The sequence below is a fragment of the Podarcis pityusensis genome (genome assembly GCF_964106645.2).
Source record: "Podarcis pityusensis genome assembly, chromosome: 2".
Taxonomy (NCBI): domain Eukaryota; kingdom Metazoa; phylum Chordata; class Lepidosauria; order Squamata; family Lacertidae; genus Podarcis; species Podarcis pityusensis.
The window spans coordinates 128,225,247-128,250,701 of record NC_138029.1 but is presented as its reverse complement, the minus strand read 5'-3'; the positions used below and the strand labels follow the sequence as shown (position 1 = coordinate 128,250,701).

General features: G+C 46.8%; 2 protein-coding genes and 1 long non-coding RNA gene across 3 annotated transcripts in view; 1 reads left to right on the top strand and 2 right to left on the bottom strand.

Moving 5' to 3' along the window:
• LOC308465792 (uncharacterized protein) overlaps positions 1 to 25,455 on the top strand; it is a 430,090-nt gene that overhangs the window by 65,104 nt on the left and 339,531 nt on the right. The gene's annotated exons all lie outside the window — the stretch shown is intronic.
• LOC308465694 (uncharacterized protein) overlaps positions 1 to 25,455 on the bottom strand; it is a 386,527-nt gene that overhangs the window by 69,604 nt on the left and 291,468 nt on the right. Inside the window, exon 10 of the mRNA XM_080985781.1 lies at positions 464 to 637. Within this exon, the coding sequence (XP_080841907.1) occupies positions 464 to 637 (174 nt within the window). The remainder of the gene's footprint in view (positions 1 to 463; positions 638 to 25,455) is intronic.
• Positions 990 to 25,455, bottom strand: LOC308466267. The gene is made up of 3 exons (XR_013980687.1): positions 25,119 to 25,455; positions 24,047 to 24,172; positions 990 to 1,003 (listed from the first exon to the last, which is right to left on the bottom strand). It is a non-coding gene; the product is annotated as an uncharacterized lncRNA (long non-coding RNA).

Below are 25,455 nucleotides of genomic sequence, written 5' to 3'. Positions count from 1 at the left end.
TTCCTGCAAATTTATTCTGCTATTTTTGATATGCAAATGGCATGCGAAGACTTAGTCTACATATTTGTATCATTTATTAGTCTTATGATCCTTGTTTTTAAAAGCAAATAAGAAGTTATTCCAAAAAGAAAAAGACAACACACAGAGGCCCCATCTGCATTCAAACTGCAAATCAGGATCAGTGAGTTTTCTGACACTGGTAGGGCATTCAGATCACAGAACTGGTTTTAGACCTTTTGAGCTGCCAATACATCACGGTGACTGGGGAGCTGTGACCTATTCCTGGCTCAAATTGCCTGCAGATGACAAAGGTGCAGGCAGGCAGGTGGGGGAGCCCAAAAAGGTGCTCCCCTTCTCCATCTCCATCCGCCTGCCTGCCTCCCCCACCCCCAAGCTGAGCAAGCCCCAATTCCTCTCCGGCTCCATCCATCCAGGTCCCCATCTCCACTCTCCTGGGACTCACCAGATCTCTCGGAGGTCCCTGGGAGGGAACGCTCAGAGGTTGAGAGGAGGGATGCAGGAGACAACCTGACCAGGTCAACCGTCCATCTTCCCCCTTCCATCCTCGCTAGCTTTGCAGGATCCATCCCTTTCATCCTTCCTGAGGAGTCAAGGAGCCAAAAGAAGCTGCAGGGTCCTGGGAGAGAGGAAGAAGCAAAGGGAGCCTCAGAGGCCCTGCAGGGATTTTCTGGCTGGAGGGGAAGCCTCCCAATATGTTGGGGGCTCCACCCACAGCAAAATCCCTGCTTTATCTCATTTCTGGCCAGAGAGCTTCCCCTCTTCACCCTCCATCCATCCATGTCCCCATCTCCCCTCCCCTGGGACTCACCAGATTTCTCGGAGGTCCCTGGGAGGGAACACTCAGAGGTTGAGAGGAGTGATGCAGGAGACAACCTGACCAGGTTAACTGTCCATCTTCCCCCTTCCATCCTCACTAGGTTTGCAGAATCCATCCCTTTTATCCTTCCTGAGGAGTCAAGTAGTCAAAACGAGCTGCAGGGTCCTGGGAGAGAGGAAGAAGAAAAGGGAGCCTCAGAGGCCCTGCAGGGATTCTCCTGCCCCTGGAGAAGCACAAATGGGGCGGCCCTTACCCAACAGAAGCCCCATTTCTATACCTCTCCAGTGGTTCCAAAAAATCAGGTAGGCTACTTGTGTGGCAATTAAAGACAAAAGAAAAGGAGAGAGTAATAGAAAAATGAAAAATAATTGAAGATCCTAAAGAAATATGCAAAGAAAAATTAAATTACTATAGGAAATTTTACAATGAAGAAGACCAAGAGGAAATGGAATGATTCATAGCACAAAATAGACTCCCGACAATAGCAGATAGAACAACTACCGTATTTTTCGCTCTATAACACGCACCTGACCATAACACGCACATCGTTTTTAGAGGAGGAAAACAAGGGAAAAAATATTCTGAATGAAACAGTGGACGTATCATTTTTGTGCTTCATGCTGTGGCCACAGACATGTGATCTGATGGTGAATTTGGGGTGACCCAATGCAAAAATCCTGAGAATCCCTGTGGATCCATGCTTTGTAACCACGTTTTTGCACCATTGCAGCCCCAGGCAACAGTGGGTGCGTGATTTTGGGGGGGCAGGCTGTAGCCATGGACATGCTATGTGCTCTGATGGTGAATTTTGGCTGACCCAATGCAAAGATCCTGAGGATCCATGTGGATCCATGCTTTGTAACCACGTTTTTGCACCATTGCAGCCCCAGGCAACAGTGGTTGCGTGATTTTGGGGGGGCAGGCTGTAGCCATGGACATGCTGTGTGCTCTGATGGTGAATTTGGGGTGACCCAATGCAAAGATCCTGAGGATCCATGTGGATCCATGCTTTGTAACCACATTTTAAGTGGGGAGGGAAGGAAAAACACAGAAGGCTAAGAATGCAGGAGAGGGCTATAACGTGAGGAAAGGAAGGCAAAAGTTCCCCCCCACCCACCCACACAAGCCAGCCAGCGCGCTCTCTCTCTCTCTCTCTCTCTCTCTCTCCCATCTGCATGTTTTCCGGCTGCCTGATATTTATTTTTTTTAATTGCCTTGACAGAAGAAAGCATTTTAACTGCATTAAGAACTATTTAGCAGCGAAACCTAAGCTTTGCCATCCCTTAAGAGGTACAGACACTGTAATCTTCCAGATCGCATGAATTTACAGGCAAAACACTGTTTAAGGATTTCATCCTTTTAAATTGAAGAAAGCATATTTGAATGCTGTGTGTCCCCAAAAACAAAAAGCAGGAAGTCAAATCAGAATTTTAAGCTGAACCTGTAATCTCTCTTCCCTTCACAAACATTGTTCCCTCCGAAGCACAGAGAGGAAAGCAGACACTCTGCTTTCCCCTCTGCTTGCCTGGAGGGGAGGGGCTTTCCCTGCTCTTTGTTCCGTTTCAGCAAACACAGCAACGAAACAGAGCGGGTGGGCAGTAAGACCCTGAGGCAGAATGCAGGAAAGCAACCACTTCCTCTTTTCCCCTCTGCTTGCCTGGAGGGGAGGGGCTTTCCCTGCTCTTTGTTCCGTTTCAGCAAACACAGCAACGAAACAGAGCGGGTGGGCAGTAAGACCCTGAGGCAGAATGCAGGAAAGCAGCTGCTTCCTCTTTTCCCCTCTGCTTGCCTGGAGGGGAGGGGCTTTCCCTGCTCTTTGTTCCGTTTCAGCAAACACAGCAACGAAACAGAGCGGGTGGGCAGTAAGACCCTGAGGCAGAATGCAGGAAAGCAACCACTTCCTCTTTTCCCCTCTGCTTGCCTGGAGGGGAGGGGCTTTCCCTGCTCTTTGTTCCGTTTCAGCAAACACAGCAACGAAACAGAGAGGGTGGGCAGTAAGACCCTGAGGCAGAATGCAGGAAAGCAGCTGCTTCCTCTTTTCCCCTCTGCTTGCCTGGAGGGGAGGGGCTTTCCCTGCTCTTTGTTCCGTTTCAGCAATCGTGAAGCCCGATTTGATTTTTGTCTGATTTTTCGGCTCCAGGGACCACACATTCGCTCCATAACACGCACAGACATTTCCCCTTCCTTTTCAGGAGAAAAAATCTGCGTGTTATAGAGCGAAAAATACGGTAAATGTACCAACAGCGATGATGGAGGTGCAGCAATCTCAAAAGCAAAGATAGGAAAGTCCCCAGGTACGGATGGATTATCGGCGGCATTTTATAAGAAGTTAGAAGATATATTATCAGAACCAATGAAACAGTACTGGACCAAATTTTAAAGGGAGGAAGAATACCAAAATCATGGGAAGAAGCACTTATCACACTGAGACCCAAACAAGGAGCAGATCCAATACTAATCAAAAATTATAGACCTATATCATTGTTCAATAATGATTATAAAATATTTGCCAACATCCTAGCCAACAGATTAAAATAAAGTATTGAATGAAATAAAAAACAGAGATCAGGCTGGCTTCTTACCAGGCAGACACATGCACAATAAAATGAGAAACATAATTGATATTTTAGAATATTTAGAAGCACGATCAGATAAAAAAGCCATTTTGATGCTGATAGACACGGAATAGGTCTTTGACAACATCTCTTGGAGCTCCATGAAAAAAACTACAGAAAAAACAGGACTCAGAGAAAATATTATTAGGGGTGTTGAGGCAATATATTGAAATCAGAGAGCCAAATTGATGCTAAATAGTGAAATAAGAGAAGAATATAAAGTAAATAAGGGGAACAGGCAAGGCTGCCCCCTTTCGCCTCTACTTTTTATTACGGTACTAGAATTCTTAGCAATGACAACAAGGAGTGACCAAGGCATAAAAGGTCTAACAAGGGGGAAGAAGTCACACAAGATGAAGGCCTTTGCAGACAATGTAATTCTAACTACTGAAAATCTGGAGGAAATAAGACTAGTATGCGAGAAAAAAATATGTCAACACAGGAAAAAGAAGAACTAAAGAAAATATCAGGATTGGAAATAGTAAATAAAACTACTGTCAGGGCTGCCTCAAGTCTCAGCTCACAAAAGACCAACGCCTTTCTTTTCTTATATACAAAAGTGTTTATTGCAGTTCATTGTTTGCTTCAGATCCGAGGCGCGCAGCCCTACGTCTGTTAGGCTTAGACCGCTGAAGTCCCTTCTGAATCCGTCCCTCCCCTGCACCAGTTTAAGAGGCTTGCGCTGCTCCACCTCTTTCTCTCTTTCCTTTTCCGCAGGGTCTTTCTGCCCGCTGGGGTTTCGCCCCTCCTGGATTCCTCCGACGCGGAATCAGACTGCTCTTGCCCCCTCCTGCGGGCTTTGGGACCTGGCCCCTCCTCCGGGCTCCCTGTACTTCCGCGCGCCTCTACATTTGAACTTGGCGCGTGCGCCCAACCTCTAACTTTCCTTTTGACAGCTACGCTACTCCCTTCACTACTCCCCTCCCCTTCCGGGAGGGTGGCTTGCTCCGACCTCCCTCCTTTCTCTACTGCCGGAGCCGCCTCCCCTGATACACTGGAACCTCCACCCCCTTTGCTGCACTCTGGCGGGGAGGCTGGTCCTGACGCCCAGCTGCCACTTTGGGATCCCCCGCTGGCCCCCTGCTCCTGACACGTCCCCCCTGGGGCTCCCCTGGCCTTGACCACCGGCGCCCCCTTCTGGGAATCCTCTGATTCACTGGAAAGACTCATGGAATCTCTTGAGTCATTGTCATCCTCTTCCTCGCTGTCCTGGGACTCATCCCCATCGCTCTCCATCTCCTGCCTACCCTGTGCCTCTGTCCCTGAACCCCTGACATCCATCCCCCCCTCGAAGCCCCCCCTTCCCCCCTCCCGCTGCTCGGGTGCAGGTTCCGGGAGCTCCGTTGTAGCGGGGGTAGATGCTGGATACAGTTCATCGACGTCGATCTCCTCTGCTTCCAGTTCAGTGTATGCGTGCTCGAAACCGGGGTCCTCCCCCAACACATCCAAACCCTTCCCTCCCCCTGTTACTTCAGGCGATGCTGCTTGCCAAGGCCCCCTTCGCCACCCCACTTCTGGTTGATCGTCCCACCAATAAGAGCGGTCCGTGTCCACCCCCGAGAACGATCCCCTTGGAGGGCTCGATTCCGGTGTGGTCTCCTCTGCGGAGGAGAACCCCCGGAAGGTGCTGCCTGAAAGTGTGGGCGTAAAAAGCCAGTCGTCAAAATACTCCTCTGGCATGGGCCTGTGTGGGAAGAGTGCATGGAACTCGTCTTTAAGAAGAGGTTCCTCCAGAGCATAATCTGGCACCCAACTGTTGGCGCTGGCCGGGGTACCTTCCCTGGCGAGGAGGTATTCCACTCCCTCCTCCCCCCATCTCGAGTCCAGAATTTCCGTGACCTCGTTGAGTGTCGGGGTCCTCGGGGACTTCCCCCCCCGGTGACTCTCTACGTGGGTCTGGTGCCGTCCCTGGCTCCTGAAATCTGTGTGGGGCCTTGTAGGGTGTAAGCACCGACCTATGAAAGACCGGGTGCATTCGGGAACCTTCTGGGAGGGTCAACCGAAAAGCTACAGGATTGATCCTGCCCTCAACTTGGTATGGCCCTAGCTGTTTGTGTCCTAGCTTCTTCTTAGCTAACGACTTGGCCGGCACCGCCTGGGCTGCTAACCATACCCAGTCCCCCACCTGGATGTCTTCTCCTGCCCTCCTGTGCCTGTCTGCCTGCACTTTGTAGGCGTGTTTAGCTAGTTCCAAGTGCCGTCGTAGCTCCTCGTGGACCTCCTGCAATTCTGCTGCTAAATGCTCAGCTCCCTGCGACTCCCCCTGCGTCGTTGTCTCCAACGCCGGGAAGGTTCTGGGATGTCGCCCATTGTTGGCGAAGAACGGTTGTTGTCTCCCGGGATATACTCTATCCGGAAATCGAAATCCGCTGCCACTGGTGCCGCTTCCTCGAGATACTGCGGTTTCCTGGAGAGCGCATCCGCTATGACGTTGTTGTCTCCCGGGATATACTCTATCCGGAAATCGAAATCCGCAAAAGACTCCGCCCATCTCATGTGCCTCTGGCTCTGGAGCTTCGCCGTGCGCCAATACTCTAGGTTCTTGTGGTCCGTGCGGACCTGCACGGTGTGCTTGGCTCCGATAAGGAAGTGCCGCCACGCCTTGAAAGCCGCGTGGATGGCCAACAACTCCCTGTCCCAGATGGTGTAGTTCTGTTCCGACTTGCTGAGCTTCCGGGAATAGAAAGCGCAGGGCCTCCAGTTCCCTTGTGGATCTTCCTGCAAGAGGACGGCCCCCACTGCTCTGTCAGATGCGTCAGTCTCAACCCGCATGGGCCTGCCGGGATTCACGTGTAGCAGCTGGTCTTCGGACGCGAAGAGACTCTTAAGTCTCCTGAAGGACTGCTCCGCCTGGTCCGTCCAGGTGAACTTTTTCTTCTTGGAACTGAGGGTGTCCGTGATAGCTGCCGTCTCTTTCGCGAAACCCCTGATGAACTTGCGGTAAAAGTTGGCCAAACCGACGAACCTCTGGACCTCCTTCCGATTGCGCGGGCTATTCCAGTCCAACACCGCGCGGACTTTGGCGCTGTCCATGGCTAGTCCCTTGTCGGACAGCCGGTAGCCCAGGAAATCCACCTCCGTCACGTCGAACTGGCACTTCTCCAGTTTGGCGTAGAGTCTGTGCTCCCGTAGCCTCTGCAGGACCTCCTTTACGTCTCTCTCGTGAGTCTCCTGCGATTCTGAGAAGATCAGAATGTCGTCGAGGAAACATACGCACTTCTTGTAGAGGAGTCCTGCTAGCACGTGGTGCATGAATGCTTGGAAACAGTGGGAGCCATTTTGGAGACCAAACGGCATAACTCTGTATTCATAGGTGCCCAGCGGCGTGAACATGGCCATCTTCCACTCGTCACCTTCCCTCATGCGTATTAGATTGTATGCTCCGCGTAGATCCAACTTGGTGAAGATCCTCCCCTTCCTCTCCGTCGCGAGCAGGTCATCAATCTTGGGCATGGGGAAGGCCTTGGGCTTTGTCATCGAGTTGATGGCCCTATAGTCCACAATGAGCCTTTTTTGGGGCGTGTCCTTCTTCTTCACGAAAAACACAGGACTGCCCCCCACGGCCTTGGATTCTCGGATGAATCCCCGCTTCAAATTGTGATCTATGAACTCCCGGAGTTCCTGCATCTCATCTTCAGACATGGAATACAGCTTCGCAGTCGGCAGCGTCGCCCCTGGTAAGAGGTCAATTGTGTTACCATAAAGCACCAATGCTGCAGCAAGCAAAGGCTCCAGCAGCTCAGCCAGCTGCTTGTGGCTGGAAAGCCAGACAGGATGTTTGTGACTGTTGCCATGGAAACAAAGGGGCAGTCCATTCTGTACTGAGCACCGGATGTTAGCTCAGTGTGTGTGTGTGTCATATGACCCGTACTGGATGTACTTGGGAGGAGTTTCCTTCTTGCTGTTGTTGAGTGCAGACATGATTCTCTGTACTGATGTAAGAGGCAGAAATAAATGATGTAAATAGTTTTCTGTCTGCTTCTTTCCCCTCCCTGGGGACACCAAAGGGGAGAGAGGAAGAACGGTGTGTTCCTCTCATACATCTGAGAAGAATCGCCGGACCTCGCCTGCTTATCAGCAGAGGTTGGGAGACGCGGGGAGGTCGACAGGAATATCTGCCGGTGCCTACGCTGTGGCACATTCCTCTGACCCAGGCAGAATTCCAACAGTGGCAGCCTTCGATCCATCGACCTCTGCATGAGAGGCTGGTGGATTGTCCTCCTCTGCTCCAAGGAGGGAGAAAAGCGTCTGAAAGCAGCCAGAGGCTCCACAGACAGCTGGTGGAAAGAAGAGGTGTTTTCCAGAGCAACAAAGTTCAAGGTATGCTGCATTTCGGGCTAAAAGTGTGAACGCAGGAAGATTAATTCCCTGGTTCACGGAGCTGCGTTTCAAAGAAAACGAAAGCTCCGGGAGAAGAGGCCTGCAGCTTGGAAGCTCAGCCTGCATTCCACAAATTTTTGTGGTTGATAAGATGTCCTATTGAAATGCATTGTTGCTAGGTAACGGAAGTGGAAATTTACTGGCTGCGCAGAAGGCTCTGAGTGTAAGCCTGGGAAAGCGAAACAAAATCAGAGAATGTTTTGGCTACAAAGTTTACGAGCTCTTGGAAGGGACTTTTCAATAGCAGCCTGAGTTTAGCTGCCAGGTGCAAAGAGCGTAAACAATTTGCAGTTTGCTGCGTGAGAAAGAAAAAAACAACTGTTGGATTTTACAGTTTGTTTGACAGGAGGTGAGAGAGGCTTGGCTTCAAGATGGATGCCAAGAAAGGAGGTTTGCCTTGCCCACTTCCCTTAACCAATGACAATTATTCATCTTGGTCTGTGAAGATGAAGGCCCTGCTGCAGAATCAGAGGCTTTTTGATGTAATTGAAAACCCCATCCCTGCAGCACCAACCAGAGGTTGGGAGTCACAGAATGTAAGGGCCAGGACTGCTATAATTCTGTGTGTCTCAGATGATCAGTTGGTGCATGTTCAGCATTTAGAAAATGCGAAAGAGGTTTGGGACACGCTGCGTACGACGCATCAGAGAGATGCTGGTTCTTCAGCGTTGCTGTATTTTGAGAAATTAACCAATCTGAGACTTGCGCCTGATGGAGATGTTCAAGCGCACCTGACAGAAATGAAGTTTCTGCGTCAACAGATGGTGGAACGCAATTTCCGTCTTCAGGAGGAAGTGTTTTGCTTCATGATGATAAACAGCCTTAGCCGCACCTACAAGGTTGTTGCCAGTCAGCTTGGTTCCCTACCGGCCGCGCAGCTGACCGCGGAGAGAGTTTGTGCTGTGGTCCTGAATGAACACGACAGACTTGCTGCACTGGAAGAAAAAGACAGGGGGAGGGAAGAACAGAGTTCAAATCTCCCCACTGCTGATGCTACTGGAGAGCATGGTGTAGCATTGAGTGCTGTCCGATGCTACAATTGTGGACAGACTGGGCATCTACAGCGAAACTGTAAGAAGCCGCGCCAGTCAAGAGGAGCAAAGAGCAGCTCTACGAAGCCTCAGGCGTCAGGCAAAAGCCGTACCAAGTGCCAGGTGAAACCTGCAAAGGCTATGATGGCGAAAGGAGCCACGCCAGATGTTGGGAACTCGTTCATAATTGACACGGGCGCAACGGTTCACATGTGCCCGCACAGAGGACTGTTTTCGACGTTGAAGAAGCAAAGCTTCACTGTGAAACAGGCCAACGGTCAGGAGTTGGAAGCAACTGGAATTGGGACTGTGTATCTTGAGAGTCTGAACTTGACTATAAGCGATGTTTACCTGGTTCCAGAACTGAGATTTAATCTGCTGAGCGTGTCGCAGATTGCAAAGAAAGGACTGAAACTGTCCTATGATGCTAAAAGCTGCAAGATCTACAAAGATGGAGAACTGTTTCTTACTGCCAAAGAGAAAGATGGACTGTATTTGTTGACTTTTGATCAAAGTGATTACATGAAATGTAATTCTTCTGATTCTAACGAAATCTCTCTTGCAGGCAAGACCAGTGTGAGCACCAGGAAGGTGACGAAGAAGGTCGACAGAGCATTTCAGCGGGTGTATGCTGATGTGATTGGTCCTCTAGAACCATCTAGAGGCGGTGCACGATTTTACCTTTTGTGTGTGGATTGTTTCACTAATTATTCTTGGGTTTATATGATGGAGAAACCGCAAGAAACTTTAGAAAAGTTTCAGGAGTTTTGTGACAAGGTTAAAAATATGCATGATGCTAACATTGATTGTCTTTTCACAGATGAGAAGCAAATTTTTCTGTTACAGAAGTTTCAGAAGTTCCTGGATGGAAAAGGGATAGACCACAAAGTGGCAGTTTCGCAAGAAGCGTGGAACAGGGGGGTCTGTGTAAAAGTGAACAAAGAATTGCAAAAGGGAATGAATGCACAATTGCTGAGTTCACATTTGCCACATGAATATTGGGCGGAGTCGTTAATGTCCTATGTTCACGTGTGGTTGAGAAAGGTCTCAACAGAGTTGGGATGTTCTCCTTTTGAGAAGCTGTTCAATAGAAAACCTTCTGTTGCCTATTTTAAGGTTTTCGGGTCTCATGTGAGAACAGAAGCTCCAGGTGGAGTAAAGAATGCCAGAGGCATTTTTGTGGGTTATGAAAAGGGTCTCTACAGAGTAATTTTGTCTGAATCTGGTCAGGTGATTCTCACAAAGTTCCTAGAGAGTGCTCCAGAGCAAGAGCGAGTAGTACAAACATTTCCCACAGGTGGCGATGATGATGATGATGAGTTTGATCTTATTGAGTTCAGTAGTACTGATGATGACAGCGATAGCTCAGACAGCTCAGTTGTCACAGTCATTGAGAGGAAATCTCACATAATGACTAGACCCTCAGAAGAGGAGGATGAACCACTGATTGCTACTGGTTCTCGACAGAATCCAAAGGTTGAACCAGTGAGCACAGAGGATCAGAACCTTTTACGTAGGTCTGAGAGAGCAACGAAGGGTGTACCACCCAAGAGGTATTCAAAGGAGTTTGCTAACCTTGCATATGTTGCTATTGTAAACGACCAAGGACAGATTGAAGCTGTGTCTGAGTCAGAGACAAAGGCACAACAGAGAGTTGTTAACCGAGGTAATGCGAAGTCACACAACCAGAGAGGTACATTGGTTAAACCAGTGGCGGGTAGTTCCAAGGGTGGAACTGAAACAACAGGGGAATGTTATAAATATAACAACTGTTTGTTTTCTTCTCTGGATGACGCTTTGCTCGCAGCACACATTGATACTTTAGGGGGAGTATGTTACCATAAAGCACCAATGCTGCAGCAAGCAAAGGCTCCAGCAGCTCAGCCAGCTGCTTGTGGCTGGAAAGCCAGACAGGATGTTTGTGACTGTTGCCATGGAAACAAAGGGGCAGTCCATTCTGTACTGAGCACCGGATGTTAGCTCAGTGTGTGTGTGTGTCATATGACCCGTACTGGATGTACTTGGGAGGAGTTTCCTTCTTGCTGTTGTTGAGTGCAGACATGATTCTCTGTACTGATGTAAGAGGCAGAAATAAATGATGTAAATAGTTTTCTGTCTGCTTCTTTCCCCTCCCTGGGGACACCAAAGGGGAGAGAGGAAGAACGGTGTGTTCCTCTCATACATCTGAGAAGAATCGCCGGACCTCGCCTGCTTATCAGCAGAGGTTGGGAGACGCGGGGAGGTCGACAGGAATATCTGCCGGTGCCTACGCTGTGGCACATTCCTCTGACCCAGGCAGAATTCCAACAAATTGCACAGTCGTAGGGCCGGTGGGGTGGTAATTGGTCAGCTTCCTTTTCGCAGAAGACCTCCAAAAACCCCTTGTACTTGTGGGGCACTGCCTGCACCATGCCTAGATGCAACTGTTGCCCTTCCTCCTGGCCCTCCTCCTCCTGGCCAGTCTGGATGCAATGTTGTGCGCAGTAGGATGAGCCAAAGGTGAGCTGCCGCTGGTACCACGCTAATGATGGGCTGTGTCTATCCAGCCAACTCATGCCTAACACTATAGGCGTGTCTGACAGTTGGGTGACATTGAAACTGATGACCTCGCGATGATTCCCAATTTTCAGCAGCATGGGTGGCGTCTGTTGTACCACTTGCCCGCCCAGCAACTTCCTGCCATCTACCGTGACGACGTTCAGAGGCAGCGTGGCTGGTAGTAGCGCTATGCGATGCTGCTTGATGAACTGCATCCCCACGAAGTCTGCGTTGCTCCCTGAGTCAATCGTAATGGGGACTTCCAGGGTGAGTCCATTAGGTAGCTGGAGAGTAGCAGTGAGCTGCACCACTGGCTTGGGTGGTAAGGGGTCTGTAGGCTGCAAAAGCGCTGGGGACTGCTTCACTGACTTGCCTGGCGGAGCCCCAGCATCTCTGCTTCCAGCCAGGCATTCTCGTTTCCCTGAAACTGTTCTCCTTGGAACGCTTCCCCTGTTACTGTTGCTAAGGCTGCAGTGTGCTTCTGGAGCCTCTGGGGACACTCTTTAGCCATGTGCTGTGCACTGTCACAGATGTAACACTTCCTGGTCCCTCTAGGAGGCTTCGCCTTGACTGCTCCGGACGCTGAGGCTCCGGCAGCTGGCTGAGCCTTTGCACCACCCAGCTCCATTGGTTCCTCCCCTCCCTTCAGCATAGGCGAGGGATTTGTACGTCCCAGGTCCCTGGGAAGAAGAAAAGGAGGCGCTCTAGCTGGTGGGCGGACGTGACGCCCCTCCTCACTGTGCCAAGGGCGTTCTTCGTGGCGCACCCCTATCGTGAGTGCCCTCTGCACGACGTCTGCTAGGGTTTGAGGTCTGTCTCCCCTAGCCAGCTCATCTTTTACTGAGCCATGAAGCCCCTCCCAGAACAAGTCTCTCACTGCCAGGGAGTCCTTTTCCCAGCCCAGCACATTCAGCAAAGCAAAAAAGCGAGAATGGTACTGACGCACTGTAGCCTTGCCCTGCCGCAATCCATGCATCTCCTGGCGCGCCACATCAACGTCAACGGTAGATTGGAAGCAAGCGTCCATGGCTTTGATAAATTCGTCAGAGTCCCTGCGGGCAAGACCATCTTCGCGCCACAAATTGCGTAACCAGGTTCTAGCTTCCCCATGCAAATGGGACACAATAAAGCCTACTTTCTCCTCCTCATCTTTGAAGTCTTTTCGAAGCAAATGCAGCGCGTATAGGACGTCTGCTCTGAAATTGGGATAATGCTTCAGGTTCCCATCGAAGTGGGCTACTAAATTGCCCCCCCTCCGTCCGAGACCGATTCCCTCTGATCTGGACCCCGGGAACCCGTTTGCACGCCTGATCCCACCTGGCTTGCAGATCCTGGCATCGCGCTTCTGCTTCGGCAACTGTCTTCTGGGAGACCCGTACTGCAACGGAGAGTTCAGCGACTGCGTTTTGCAGGGTCGTTATCTGCTCCTCAGTAGTCATGTCTGCCAAACTTCGTGAGCTTTGCAGTTTTTTTGAGAAGGGACTTACTGTCAGGGCTGCCTCAAGTCTCAGCTCACAAAAGACCAACGCCTTTCTTTTCTTATATACAAAAGTGTTTATTGCAGTTCATTGTTTGCTTCAGATCCGAGGCGCGCAGCCCTACGTCTGTTAGGCTTAGACCGCTGAAGTCCCTTCTGAATCCGTCCCTCCCCTGCACCAGTTTGAGGCTTGCGCTGCTCCACCTCTTTCTCTCTTTCCTTTTCCGCAGGGTCTTTCTGCCCGCTGGGGTTTCGCCCCTCCTGGATTCCTCTGACGCGGAATCAGACTGCTCTTGCCCCCTCCTGCGGGCTTTGGGACCTGGCCCCTCCTCCGGGCTCCCTGTACTTCCGCGCGCCTCTACATTTGAACTTGGCGCGCGCCCCCAACCTCTAACTTTCCTTTTGACAGCTACGCTACTCCCTTCACTACTCCCCTCCCCTTCCGGGAGGGTGGCTTGCTCCGACCTCCCTCCTTTCTCTACTGCCGGAGCCGCCTCCCCTGATACACTGGAACCTCCACCCCCTTCGCTGCACTCTGGTGGGGAGGCTGGTCCTGACGCCCAGCTGCCACTTTGGGATCCCCCGCTGGCCCCCTGCTCCTGACACGTCCCCCCTGGGGCTCCCCGGGCCTTGACCACCGGCGCCCCCTTCTGGGAATCCTCTGATTCGCTGGAAAGACTCATGGAATCTCTAGAGTCATCGTCATCCTCTTCCTCGCTGTCCTGGGATTCATCCCCATCGCTCTCCATCTCCTGCCTACCCTGTGCCTCTGTCCCTGAACCCCTGACAACTACGTATTTCGGAATCTGGCTGACAAATGAAAACGCCAACCTATTTAAAGACAATTATATTAAATCCCTGACCAAACTGCGGGAGGCAGTGGAAGACAAGAGTGCCTGGCGTGCTCTGGTCCATGGGGTCACAAAGAGTGGGACACAACTAAACAACTAAACAACAACATATTAAAACATGGAAAGAAATCAATTTTGAAATCATATAATAAGAAAATTGATATATAGAGTATGGGAAAAACATAAAGTGGTGTTAGAACCTAAAACCCCCTGGTGGATTTCACCTCAAGAAGCAATAACTGGGGGAAAGAAAAATATGGAATTGAATTGGGCCACTTTCACTGCCTTGTTGTGACGAAGGGGCTTGAATAACTCAGAGACGCTATGAGCTAAGCTGTGCAGGGCCACCCAAGATGGACAGGATATAGTGGAGAGTTTAGACCAAACGTGATCCACCTGGAGCACGAACCGGCAAGCCACTCCAGTAGCCCTGCCAAGAAAACTCCATGGACAAAGACAACAGGCATATAAAAGTGATGATGCTGGAAGATGAGCCCCTCAGGTCAGAAGGCGTCCAACATGCTACTGAGGAAGAGAGGAGGACAAGGACAAGTAGATTCAGGGCTGATGAAACGGCTGGGCCAAAGCCGAAAGGTAAGCTGGATGTGGTCAAAATGAGATGGCAAGAATAAATATTGACATCCTGGGCATCAGTGAACTAAAATGGACAGGGATGGGCGAATTCAGTTCAGATGACCATCATAACTACTACTGTGGGCAAGAATCCCGTAAAAGAAATGGAGTGGCCCTCATAGTCAACAAAAGAGTGGCGAAAGCTGTACTGGGATGAAATCTCAAAAATGATAGAATGATCTCGATATGAATCCAAGGCAGACCTACAAGAAATAGAGTACAGATTTCCAAAGAATAGCAAAGAGAGACAAGAGGGCCTTCTTAAATGAGCAATACAAAGAAATAGAGGAAAACAATAGAATGGGAAAAACCAGAGATCTGTTCAAGAAAATTGGAGATATGAATGGAACTTTTTGTACAAAGATTACCATAATAAAGGACCAAAGTGGTAAGGACCTAACAGAAGCAGAAGACATCAAGAAGAGGGGGCAAGAATACACAGAGGCATTATACCAGAAAGGTATGGATGTCTCGTACACCCCCAGGTAGTGGGGTTGCTGACCTTGAGCCAGACATCCTGGAGAGTGAAGTCAAATGGGCCTTAGAATGCACTGCTAATAACAAGGCCAGTGGAAGTGATGATATTCCAGCTGAACTATTTAAATTTTTAAAAGATGCTGCTGTTATGTTAAGGTGCTACACTCAATATGCCAGCAAGTTTGGAAAACTCAGCAGTGGCCAGAGGATTGGAGAAGATCAGTCTACATCCCAATCCCAAAGAAGGGCAGTGCCATAGAATGCTCCAGTTACCGCACAATTGCACTCATTTCACACGCTAGCAAGGTTATGCTTAAAATTCTACAAGGCAGGCTTAAGTAGTATGTGGACCAAGAACTCCCAGAAGTGCAAGCTGGATTTCGAAGGGGCAGAGGAACCAGAGACCAAATTGCAAAAATGCGCTGGATTATGGAGAAAGCTAGAGAGTTCCAGAAAGACATCTACTTCTGCGTCATTGACTTCGCAAAAGCATTTGACCGTGTCGACCACAGCAAACTTTGGCAAGTTCTTAAAGAGATGGGAGTGCCTGATCACCTCATCTGTCTCCTGAGAAATCTCTATGTGGGACAAGAAGCTACAGTTAGAACTGGATATGGAACAACTGATTGGTTTAAAATTGGGAAAGGCGTACGACAAGGCTGTATATTGTCTCCCTGCTTATTTAACTTATATGCAGAATTCATCATGCGAAAAGCTGGGCTGGATGAATCCCTAGCCGGAATTAAGATTGCCGGATGAAATATCACAACCTTGATGGCAGAAAGTGAGGAAGAATTAAAGAACCTTTTAATGAGGGTGAAAGAGGAGAGCGCAAAATATGGTCTGAATCTCAACATCAAAAAAACGAAGATCATGGCCACTGGTCCCATCACCTCCTGGCAAATAGAAGGGGAAGAAATGGAGGCAGTGAGAGATTTGACTTTCTTGGGCTCCATGATCAGTGCAGATGGTGACAGCAGTCACGAAATTAAAAGACGCCTGCTCCTTGGGAAAAAGGCGATGGCAAACCTAGACAGCATCTTAAAAAGCAGAGACATCACCTTGCCAACATAGGTATGTATAGTTAAAGCTATGATTTGACCCCAGTAGTGAGGTATGGAAGTGAGAGCTGGACCATCAAGAAGGCTGATCAAGGGAGGACTTCCGGGGTGGCGCCATTGGTAATGGCGGATTCCCTCTGACTTGGAGGGAACCGGCTCTATGGAAATTGGGTCTGTACCGCTACGGCGCAGCGGGGACCCTTCAAAAATCACAGGCGGGGGAAGCCTGTGACCGTGGGACTCGGCGGGCACCGTTTGCGCCCCCCCGATTGGCAAAGGAACCCGGCAACGGGCTCTGGAGCGGGGAAGTGGCGCGGTGCTGTGAGTTAATTGCTTCTTCCGTGGAGCGAAGCCGCGTAGCCTTTACCAGAGAGTACTGCCTTTTTCCTGGGACAATTTGGCTGTAAAACAACGATCCGTGAGCAGGCTAACTTCGGAATTAAAGGAACTTTACAAATTGTATGAATAATTTGGCACCGAAGCGGAGAGGCATAAACAGGAAGTCTGCCTTCCGTTCTTGTAAATGGAGTAAAGCAATGAACTTGAAAGCGGAAGCTTTAAAAGACGTTGGAAAAGAATTATAATTCAAGCATCAAAACAGTGATTTCCCCCCTTGATTACAGGGGAGGAGGAGGGAAAGGTTTGAATGTTATTTCCCTGCTAAAAAAGAGAGGAAGAGGAGCTAAAATCCACTGCTTAAAACCCTGGAACGGGTTCCCAGTGACAATAAGAAAGCCATATTGAGAATCGCGCTTTGGCTGAAAGTACTTTTTGACAGTTAACTCTGCAGCTGAGATACAAGTAGGATACAATATTTCTGACTGGCTTCTCCTGGTTTTAAAGTAACAGGCAACAACTGAGATAGAAACTGCTGTCTTTTTTGTGAATTGGGGGACGAAAGGGGAAAGACATTTTTGACTGCTACTGTGTCCCCCTAGAGGAAGTTTGAAATTGTTACAACACCAGCTGGGCCAAAGGGAATTTTCCATTTCAAAACAACTTTGGCTTTGAGTGTGAGATTGACCTTGGGCTACATCTTGAGGGTTATGGCAGATGGGAAACAGAAGAAAGACTTGTCACAAACAACGAGGTCTGGCAGAGTATTTTGTACAGACAGTGGGCTGCAAAGAAGAGCATCGACATCTGGCCCTGCTGGTTTACCAATAGCAACCCCATCTGCACAACCTAAACCTAAAGGTATGGCAGTTGACGATGCCCTGGCTCAGGCACTAGCTAAAATTAATGAATCATTTGGGACAGAAGGTAAATAATAATACAGAAACTATTCAGAAACTACTGCAGGAATCTACCTCGACACGAAAGACAGCCGAGGAGGCTAAGGAAATTGCAACTGCTACAGCCACTGTTCTAGAAGAGAAGATACCACCGTTGCACAAACAACTTGAAGACCACAAGTCAATACTGTCTATGATTGAGTTAAAAGAGAAAGAAGTGAATTTAAGGGTCGGGGCCGTACCTGAATTGGAGAAAGACAATTTGATTGAATTTCTTACGCAGGAATTTGCAGACTTTTGGAACCCAGATTTGGGGAAGGATAGCTTCATGATAGTGAGAGCTTTCAGGCTTGGAAAAGGAGGGAGGAAGAACAGGGTGAGAGACTGTTTGATCACCCTCCGAACAAAAGAGAGAGACAAAATCTTGAGTCTGCATTTCCAGAAGACCTTGAAAATACATCAGTCAAAAGTGGAAATATTTAAGGATATTCCAAAACATCTTTTGGACCTTAGGTCCAATTATAGGGATTTGGTCGCCCTGTTGAGAAGCAATGGAATCATTTTTAGGTGGGAATTTCCCCAAGGCCTATCCTTCAGTTATAAAGGGAAGAAAATAAAAATAAGATCAGAGGACGACAAAGATAAATTTTGGATAGACCACGGAGAAGACCTGCAAAAGAAAGCTACAGGAGACCTAAGAGCACTTGTAAGTGAAACTTTAGACATACCAGATTTACCTCCGGAACTAAAAGACCGCCTTAAGAAGGTGATACCACCAACAGAACAGGAACAGGCACTGGGTGCAGTTGGAGGAGAAGTAAAGTAACTACATCATGACTCTACAACTATTAAGTTGGAATTGTAATGGTTTGAACTCCCCTCAGAAAAGGAGATCTGTGTTTCATTTATTAAAAAAAGAACAATTGATTTGTTTACAAGAAACGTATATAACAAGGTTACACAGGAAACTATTGATTAATAAAAGACTTGGTCAGGAGTTTATTTCATCGGACAAGGTTAAAAAAAGAGGGGTTGTGATATATGCAAAGGACAGATTATTACCGAAATTTACTTTTAAAGATGACCAAGGAAGATTTGTGGCAATTGAAATTCAAATACAAGGAGAAAAAATTTTGATAGTAGGAATTTATGCACCAAATGAGGGGAAATCTGATTTCTTTAAAAAGCTGCATGAGACCTTGATGGACTATCTGGATTATAATGTGATTTTGATGGGAGACATGAATGGAGTGGTATCTACACATATGGACAAGGCACAAAGACAGGTAGTCACTAAGGATGGTAGACTACCGAAAACTTTCTTTGAGATGACAGACAACTTGGACTTAGTTGATATTTGGAGAACAAAGAACTCCATGGCTAAAGAAGGAACCTTCTTTTCTGAAGCCAATATGACATGGACAAGAAATGACCAAATATGGATAACTAGAGGAATGGCACCAAAGACAAGAAAAGTGGAAATCTGCCCAAAAACCTGCTCCGACCATAATGCTGTTAAGATGGAAATGAAACTAATACCAACGGGCTCCTTTAGATGGAGGATGAATGACACCTTATTTAGAGATGAAGAAGTGCTTAAGAAGGCCCAAAAAACCTTGAAGGACTATTTTGAGATAAATATGAACACCAATGTGGAAAAAAGAGTAATCTGGGACGCAAGTAAAGCGGTTATGAGAGGGTTTCTGATACAACAGAATGCATTAAAGAAGAGAATCCAAAATGAGAATAAGGATAAAATTTTGGAGAAAATAAAGGAAAGTGAAAAAAAATTGAGAGTAAAACCAAAGTCTCAAGAGATTTTGAGAGAAATAAAGTTATATGAAGTACAATATATGAAAATGATGAATCAGGAGATAGAATGGAAAATTAAACAAATGAGACAAAAGACATTCGAGTCGGCCAATAAATGTGGGAAATTGCTGGCTTGGCAAATGAAAAAAAGACAAAAATTAAATACAGTTACAAATTTAGAAGTGGAAGGAAAGAATATACAGAACCCAGCTGAGATTAGAAATTGTTTCCAGAGGTATTTTAAACAACTATATACACAAGGGCCACAGAAAGAAACTGACGTAGATCGATTTTTGAAATCAAATGGATTACAAAAAATCTCTCAAGAAAATAAATTAATGTTGAATTATAAAATAACTGAACAGGAGATAGAAGGTGCCATTCAGAATATGCAATTGGGTAAATCTCCACGACCGGATGGACTGACTTCTAGATACTACAGATCTTTAAAAGAATGGCTAGTACAACCTTTGAAAGAGGTCTGTAATGAAATAATGGAGGGGGAAAGGGCACCAGAGTCGTGGAAAGAAGCATATATCACACTTATACCGAAAATAGAGACTGAAAAGACGCAGCTTAAGAACTATCACCCCATATCATTGCTTCATGTGGATTACAAAATTTTCACAGATATTTTAGCTAAAAGATTAAAAAGAGTCTTAGTGGAAGAGATAGATAAGGACCAAGCAGGCTTTCTCCCAGGAAGATATCTATCTGATAATGTGAGAAACATAATTAATATTTTAGAAAAATTACAAGTGAATATAAACACTAAGGCAGTTTTAATTTTTGTGGACGCGGAGAAAGCCTTTGACAACATTTCTTGGATTTTTACGGAAAAAAACTTACAGGGGATGGGGGTAGGCCAAGGCTTTGAAAACGGTATAAATGCAATATATTCTGAACAAAAGGCTAAATTGATTGTAAATAACGTGGTGACGGAGGAAGTTAAGATAGAAAAAGGGACACGACAAGGTTGCCCAATTTCCCCATTGCTTTTTATATCGGTCCTGGAGGTTTTGCTGAATATGATAAGAAGGGACCAGTTGGTTAAAGGTATACAGGTTGGAGCCAAACAGTACAAATTGAGAGCATTTGCAGATGACTTAGTATTGACGTTACAGGAGCCAGAATCTAGTACTAAAAGAGTTTTAGAACTGATTCAAGAATTTGGTCAGGTTGCAGGGTTTAAATTGAATAAGTCAAAAACCAAGGTTTTAGAGAAAAATTTAACACCATATTATATGAGGATATATAACTAAGGGTAAGATAAGAGGATACGAATTTGCTGAATAAATTTTTAAAGGGAATACAAAGAGGGAGGTGAGAGGAAGTCAGGAAAATAAGTAAGAGAATGGTAGAAATTGAAAGGAGGGATTTTTATCTGTATCTTTTTCTTTTTCTTCTTCTTTTGGTTCCTGCTTCTATGTGGAATTTGGCTTTGGGGGTTTTTTTTTGGTGTTTATTTTTTTCACCGTTTGTTGTTATGTTATGTTTTCTTTCTTGTTGATGTTTTTTGTAACCTTTTTCTTGTAAAACTTAATAAAATATTATTATAAAAAAAATTAAATATACCTTCTTGAAGAAACCTGAGGCCTTTCTCCTGGGCATAGTCGGCCAATCGGTGTTAAAGAAGGACAGAACTTTCTTTATGTATGCCACAACAGCAGCAAGAATACTTATTGCAAAGTATTGCAAGACACAAGACCTACCCACTCTGGAAGAATGGCAGATGAAAGTGATGGACTACATGGAATTGGCAGAAATGACTGGCAGAATCCGAGACCAGGGAAAAGAGTCGGCGGAAGAAGATTGGAGGAAATTTAAAGACTATTTACAGAAATATTGCAAAATTAAGGAATGTTAGAATGATGTTGGATTGAAGTTTAGTGGTTTCTAGCTGTAATGGTTTAAAAGAATATGGAAAAATTGGATTTTTAATAGGTAAAAATTTAATGTTATAACATATTAAGATTAAAGATCAGGATAATAAGGAGGGAAAGGAATTGCTGAACTAATAAATTGAACTGGAATACAAAAAAGGGAGGTATGAGGAGGTCCGGGAAACAAGTAAATGAAAGATAAGTGATGTAAAGATGGAATTATTTTTAACTGTTTTTTTATTTCCAATTTTTTCTTTTTTCTTTTTCATTATGTAATACTGAGAAAACTTTAATAAATATTTATATATATATAAAAAGAAGAAAGCTGATCAAGGAGAATTGATGCTTTTGAATTCTGGTGTTGGAGGAGACTTTTGAGAGTCCCCTGGACTGCAAGAGGATCAAACCTATCCATTCTGAAGGAAATCAGCCCTGAGTGCTCACTGGAAGGACAGATCCTGAAGCTGAGGCTCCAAGACTTTGGCCACCTCATTAGAAGAGAAGACTCCCTGGAAAAGACCCTGATGTTGGGAAAGATGGAGAGCGCAAGGAGAAGGGGACGACAGAGGACAAGATGGTTGGATAGTGTTCTCGAAGCTACCAGCATGAGTCTGACCAAACTGCGGGAGGAAATAAAACACCACCTAACAGGGTGGATCCAGTATCACCAAATAAATGAGGTCTTCAAAGCTGTCAAGAAAAAGGGTTTTGCAATTTCAGTATTGGATAAAGAATTACTGTATTTTTCACCCTATAGGACGCACTTTTTCCCCTCCAAAAATGAAGCGTCCTATGGGGCGAATGCAGGCTTTCGCTGAAGCCTGGAGAGCGAGAGGAGAGCTGCCTGCACCCAGAAGCCTGGGGCGCGCTGAGCTGAGCACCCCCCAGGCTTCGGGCTTCACGCAGCTCTCCACAAGCTGTGGGAGAGCTGGGCGAAGTAGCAGATAGCACCCTGTTCTGGGGGCTGGGGTTCCCGCACCTGGGGGGGGGGAATAAATTCCCCCCCAAAAACCTAGGTGCGCCCTATGGGCCAGTGCGCCCTATGGGGCAAAAAATATGGCATTACAAAACAAAACAAAACAAAAGTAATTTCTAAAATGTATTGAATCTTATTCGAGTGAGAGGATATGAATGAACAGGTAAAGGCGGTAATGATCAAATTGGCAATGGATTTAGGGAAACCTATTCAATTAACATCATGGGGAAAATTATGGAAGGAGAGTTGGAATTTTACGGCTTATGAGGCAATAAAAGAAAATTTGATAAAGATGTTTTATAGATGGTATTTAACACCAACCAAGATATGTAAAATGTATAAAAGAAAATCAAAATTATGTCGGAGGTGTAACCAAATAGAGGGGACACTTCTGCATATGTGGTGGCTATGTGATAAAATCAAGGGCTTCTGGGATACGGTGTATGAAGAACTAAAGAAAACATTTGAATAACATTTTGCCCCAAAAAACAGAAGACTTTTTATTGGGAATATTGGCTGTAGATATACCAAAAGAAAATAAGGAAATATTTATTTACGCCACAGTGGCAGCGAGAACATTAATTGCCAAAGATTGGAAAAAAAGAAATAATTCTGACAAAAAAAAGCTCTCTTTGGAGGAGGGTCCCTGGCACTCGGGGAGAGACGACAAATTTTGTAACTACTCCGGGTCAACGCTATCTCTCCCCTTAATTCCTCATGAAGTTTCCTAATACCAGTTACAGTGGTGCCCCGCAAGACAAATGCCTCGCAAGACGAAAAACTCACTAGACGAAAGGGTTTTGCGGTTTTTGAGCTGCTTCACAAGACAAATTTCCCTATGGGCTTGCTTCGCAAGACGAAAACGTCTTGCAAGTTTGTTTCCTTTTTCTTAACACCATTAATACAGTTGCGACTTGACTTCGAGGAGCAACTCATAGAACGCGGTGTGGTAGCCTTTTTTGAGGTTTTTGGTGATTTTTGAAGCTTTTCCAAAACTTTTCCGACACCGTGCTTTGCAAGACGAAAAATTCGCTAGACGAAAAAACTCGCGGAACGAATTAATTTCGTCTTGCGAGGCACCACTGTATACCATATCCCTTATACCATTTCCTAAAATTCTATTATTATCCCTGCTGTGTTTTATTTAATGGAAATTGAGACTGGTTTCCTAGGTGAAGCTTTTTCCACATTCTAAGCTGTCCCCTGTAGGAAATACTTCATGGAAAATTAGATTCACCAACTGAATGAAGCTCTTTCCACATTCCAAGCACTGATCTGGTTTCTGACCTGCATGAAGCTTTTTCCAAACACTCCCCTGTATGAAGTATCTCATGGGAATTGAGAATGGAGCTGCGAAGGAAGCTTTCCCAACATTTCAAGCACTTATTTCTTCCCCCCGATAGTTCTTTCATGTGAAGTGAGGCTCTCCTTGTGAACGAAGAGCTTTCCTTGATGGGAAGTGGACTGGGAGCTCCGACTGAAAGTCTCTCCGCACTCTGAATATTTATATGGTTTCTCCATTGTGAGGATTTTCTTATTGTCTCCCTTCTTCTTCCTTTCCGATTCAACACCTACAGCCCACGGCAGTATTGTTAATTAATTAATTAATTGATTAATTAATTAATAATAATCCTAGCCTGAGGAAGAAACTGAGCCTGAAATGACTGAACAATGCAAATGACTGCTTGTGAAAGAGGAAGAAGGGAAGGGAGTTACTGCCTTTTTTGGCTGGTATTAGCTAACGTATTTATGGATTCGAAAAGCCTGGCTCTATCCAGGGATGGATTTAATTTGGCTCAGTCATGGGATCCGCTCCAACTCCAAGCTCAGTCATTTCTTTGCTCAACCAAAAACAGACAGATGGAGAAAGGGAAACAGAAAATTAGACAGGATGTACCTCCATGACAGGAGTGCCTGGCATGCTCTGGTCCATGGGGTCACGAAGAGTCAGACATGACTAAACAGCAACACCTCCATGTCCTTAATATCTCTGAAGCCTACATGGAAGAAGGCCTGGGCAGTTCAGACCAGCCTCATCCTGGTTTGAAAAGGCAGGACTGGTGGAAGAATATTCCCAGACAGAACAGGAGATACATCTCCTATTGAGAGTTGTGGGTGTGTTAACATCTCAGATGCTGCAGGTGGCGCTATGGGGCTCCCTCAAAATAGAGGAGGTTTGTCCTTCAGAGATCTGTATGGAATTTCAAAACTGATCTTATGATCCAGCAGGGAGCCTTACCAGAGAGGCCAGGATCCCACGATTCTGATCCTTGACTTCCTTCTGCAGAGCTCTCTGGTCAGGATCCAGCAAAGCCCAGTCCTCCTCTGGGAAAGGAACAGCTACGTCTTCAAAGCACACTGGACCCTAAAGGGAAAAGGGAGAATAAAGATGATCTTCTATACATTGCTCTGTTCTTTTCTGAAACAATTTTGTTGTTTAGTTAAATGATGAGTACAGTGGTACCTTGGGTTACAGACGCTTCAGGTTACAGACTCCACTAACCCAGACATAGTACCTCAGGTTAAGAACAGTTTCAGGTTAAAAATGGACCTCCAGAATAAATTAGGTTCTTAACCCGACGTACCACTGTATTAATCTTTGTGTAAGCGGGGGAATTCCACAAAATAATATTTTATTTTATTATATAATATTTATTTATAATATTTTATTTTATTATCTATATGGCACTCATCTTCAAGTAAATCTTTGCAAGCATTCCCATTTTCCAGATGGAAGGACCTCCTCTCCCTTCATCTGGTGGGGTGGACCCTCCCCCTGCCCTCAAGCCAACTTCAAGGGGCACCAGGAGGGGGAGGGGAGAGAATGGTTGGTTGGCTGGCATCCATCTGTCTTAGGGGACCATGGAAGAGTGTGTCTTTGGGAGTGAGATCTGGGGGAGAGACATATGTTGTTGCATCTGGGACACAGGAAGTGGTCTGGAGATGCAGACGGGCTTTTCTTCTCCCTGTGCTCCCCCCATGTGCAAATGTTCTCGTCTGGCTGCAGCCTCTGTTCTTAAATGTGACTTTTCCCTCCCTCTGAAGGGGGTTTATTTCCTTGACCCAAAGCCCCCTCCCCCGAAAGGAAGGCAGCATCTGGATCCCAAGGAAGAACAGAGCTGCTTATTTCCTGCGAAGTGGCCCCTCCCTGGCTTGGCAGAGAGGACAAAGGATGACCCTCTGCTCCCTGACTTGGGGGTCTCCCCCCCCCCCCGGCATGATCTGAGCAGGGACCCCCATGCCCCCTCCCTGCCCCCCTGGGACCCCCTTCTTCCCAGGACACACTAAGGGGGAGGAGAGAGGAGACTCACCGGATTCCAGGAGGGGCACCAAGGAAGCTTTTGCAAAGGAGAGAGAAGAAAGCAGGAATGCAGGGGGAGGGAGGGGCTTCTGCTCTGGAGGACCTTGCCCCCTCCCCCTCCACTTCCCGTCCTCTCTAGGAATCCAGCTCTGCTCCTTTTAACCCTTGGCAAGCCGAGCGCCCCAGTCCTCCCCTCCCTCTCCCTGCCTTCAGTTTTCCTGCTTCTGCGCCTGCGCTCTAGGGGCTGCCCCCCTTATCTCCTGGGAGGGAGAAGAGGCGAAGGGCTGCCTAGTGGCGGGAGGTGCCTTGGGCTCAGAAATGGCTCCCTCAAGACACCCCCCCCAAAA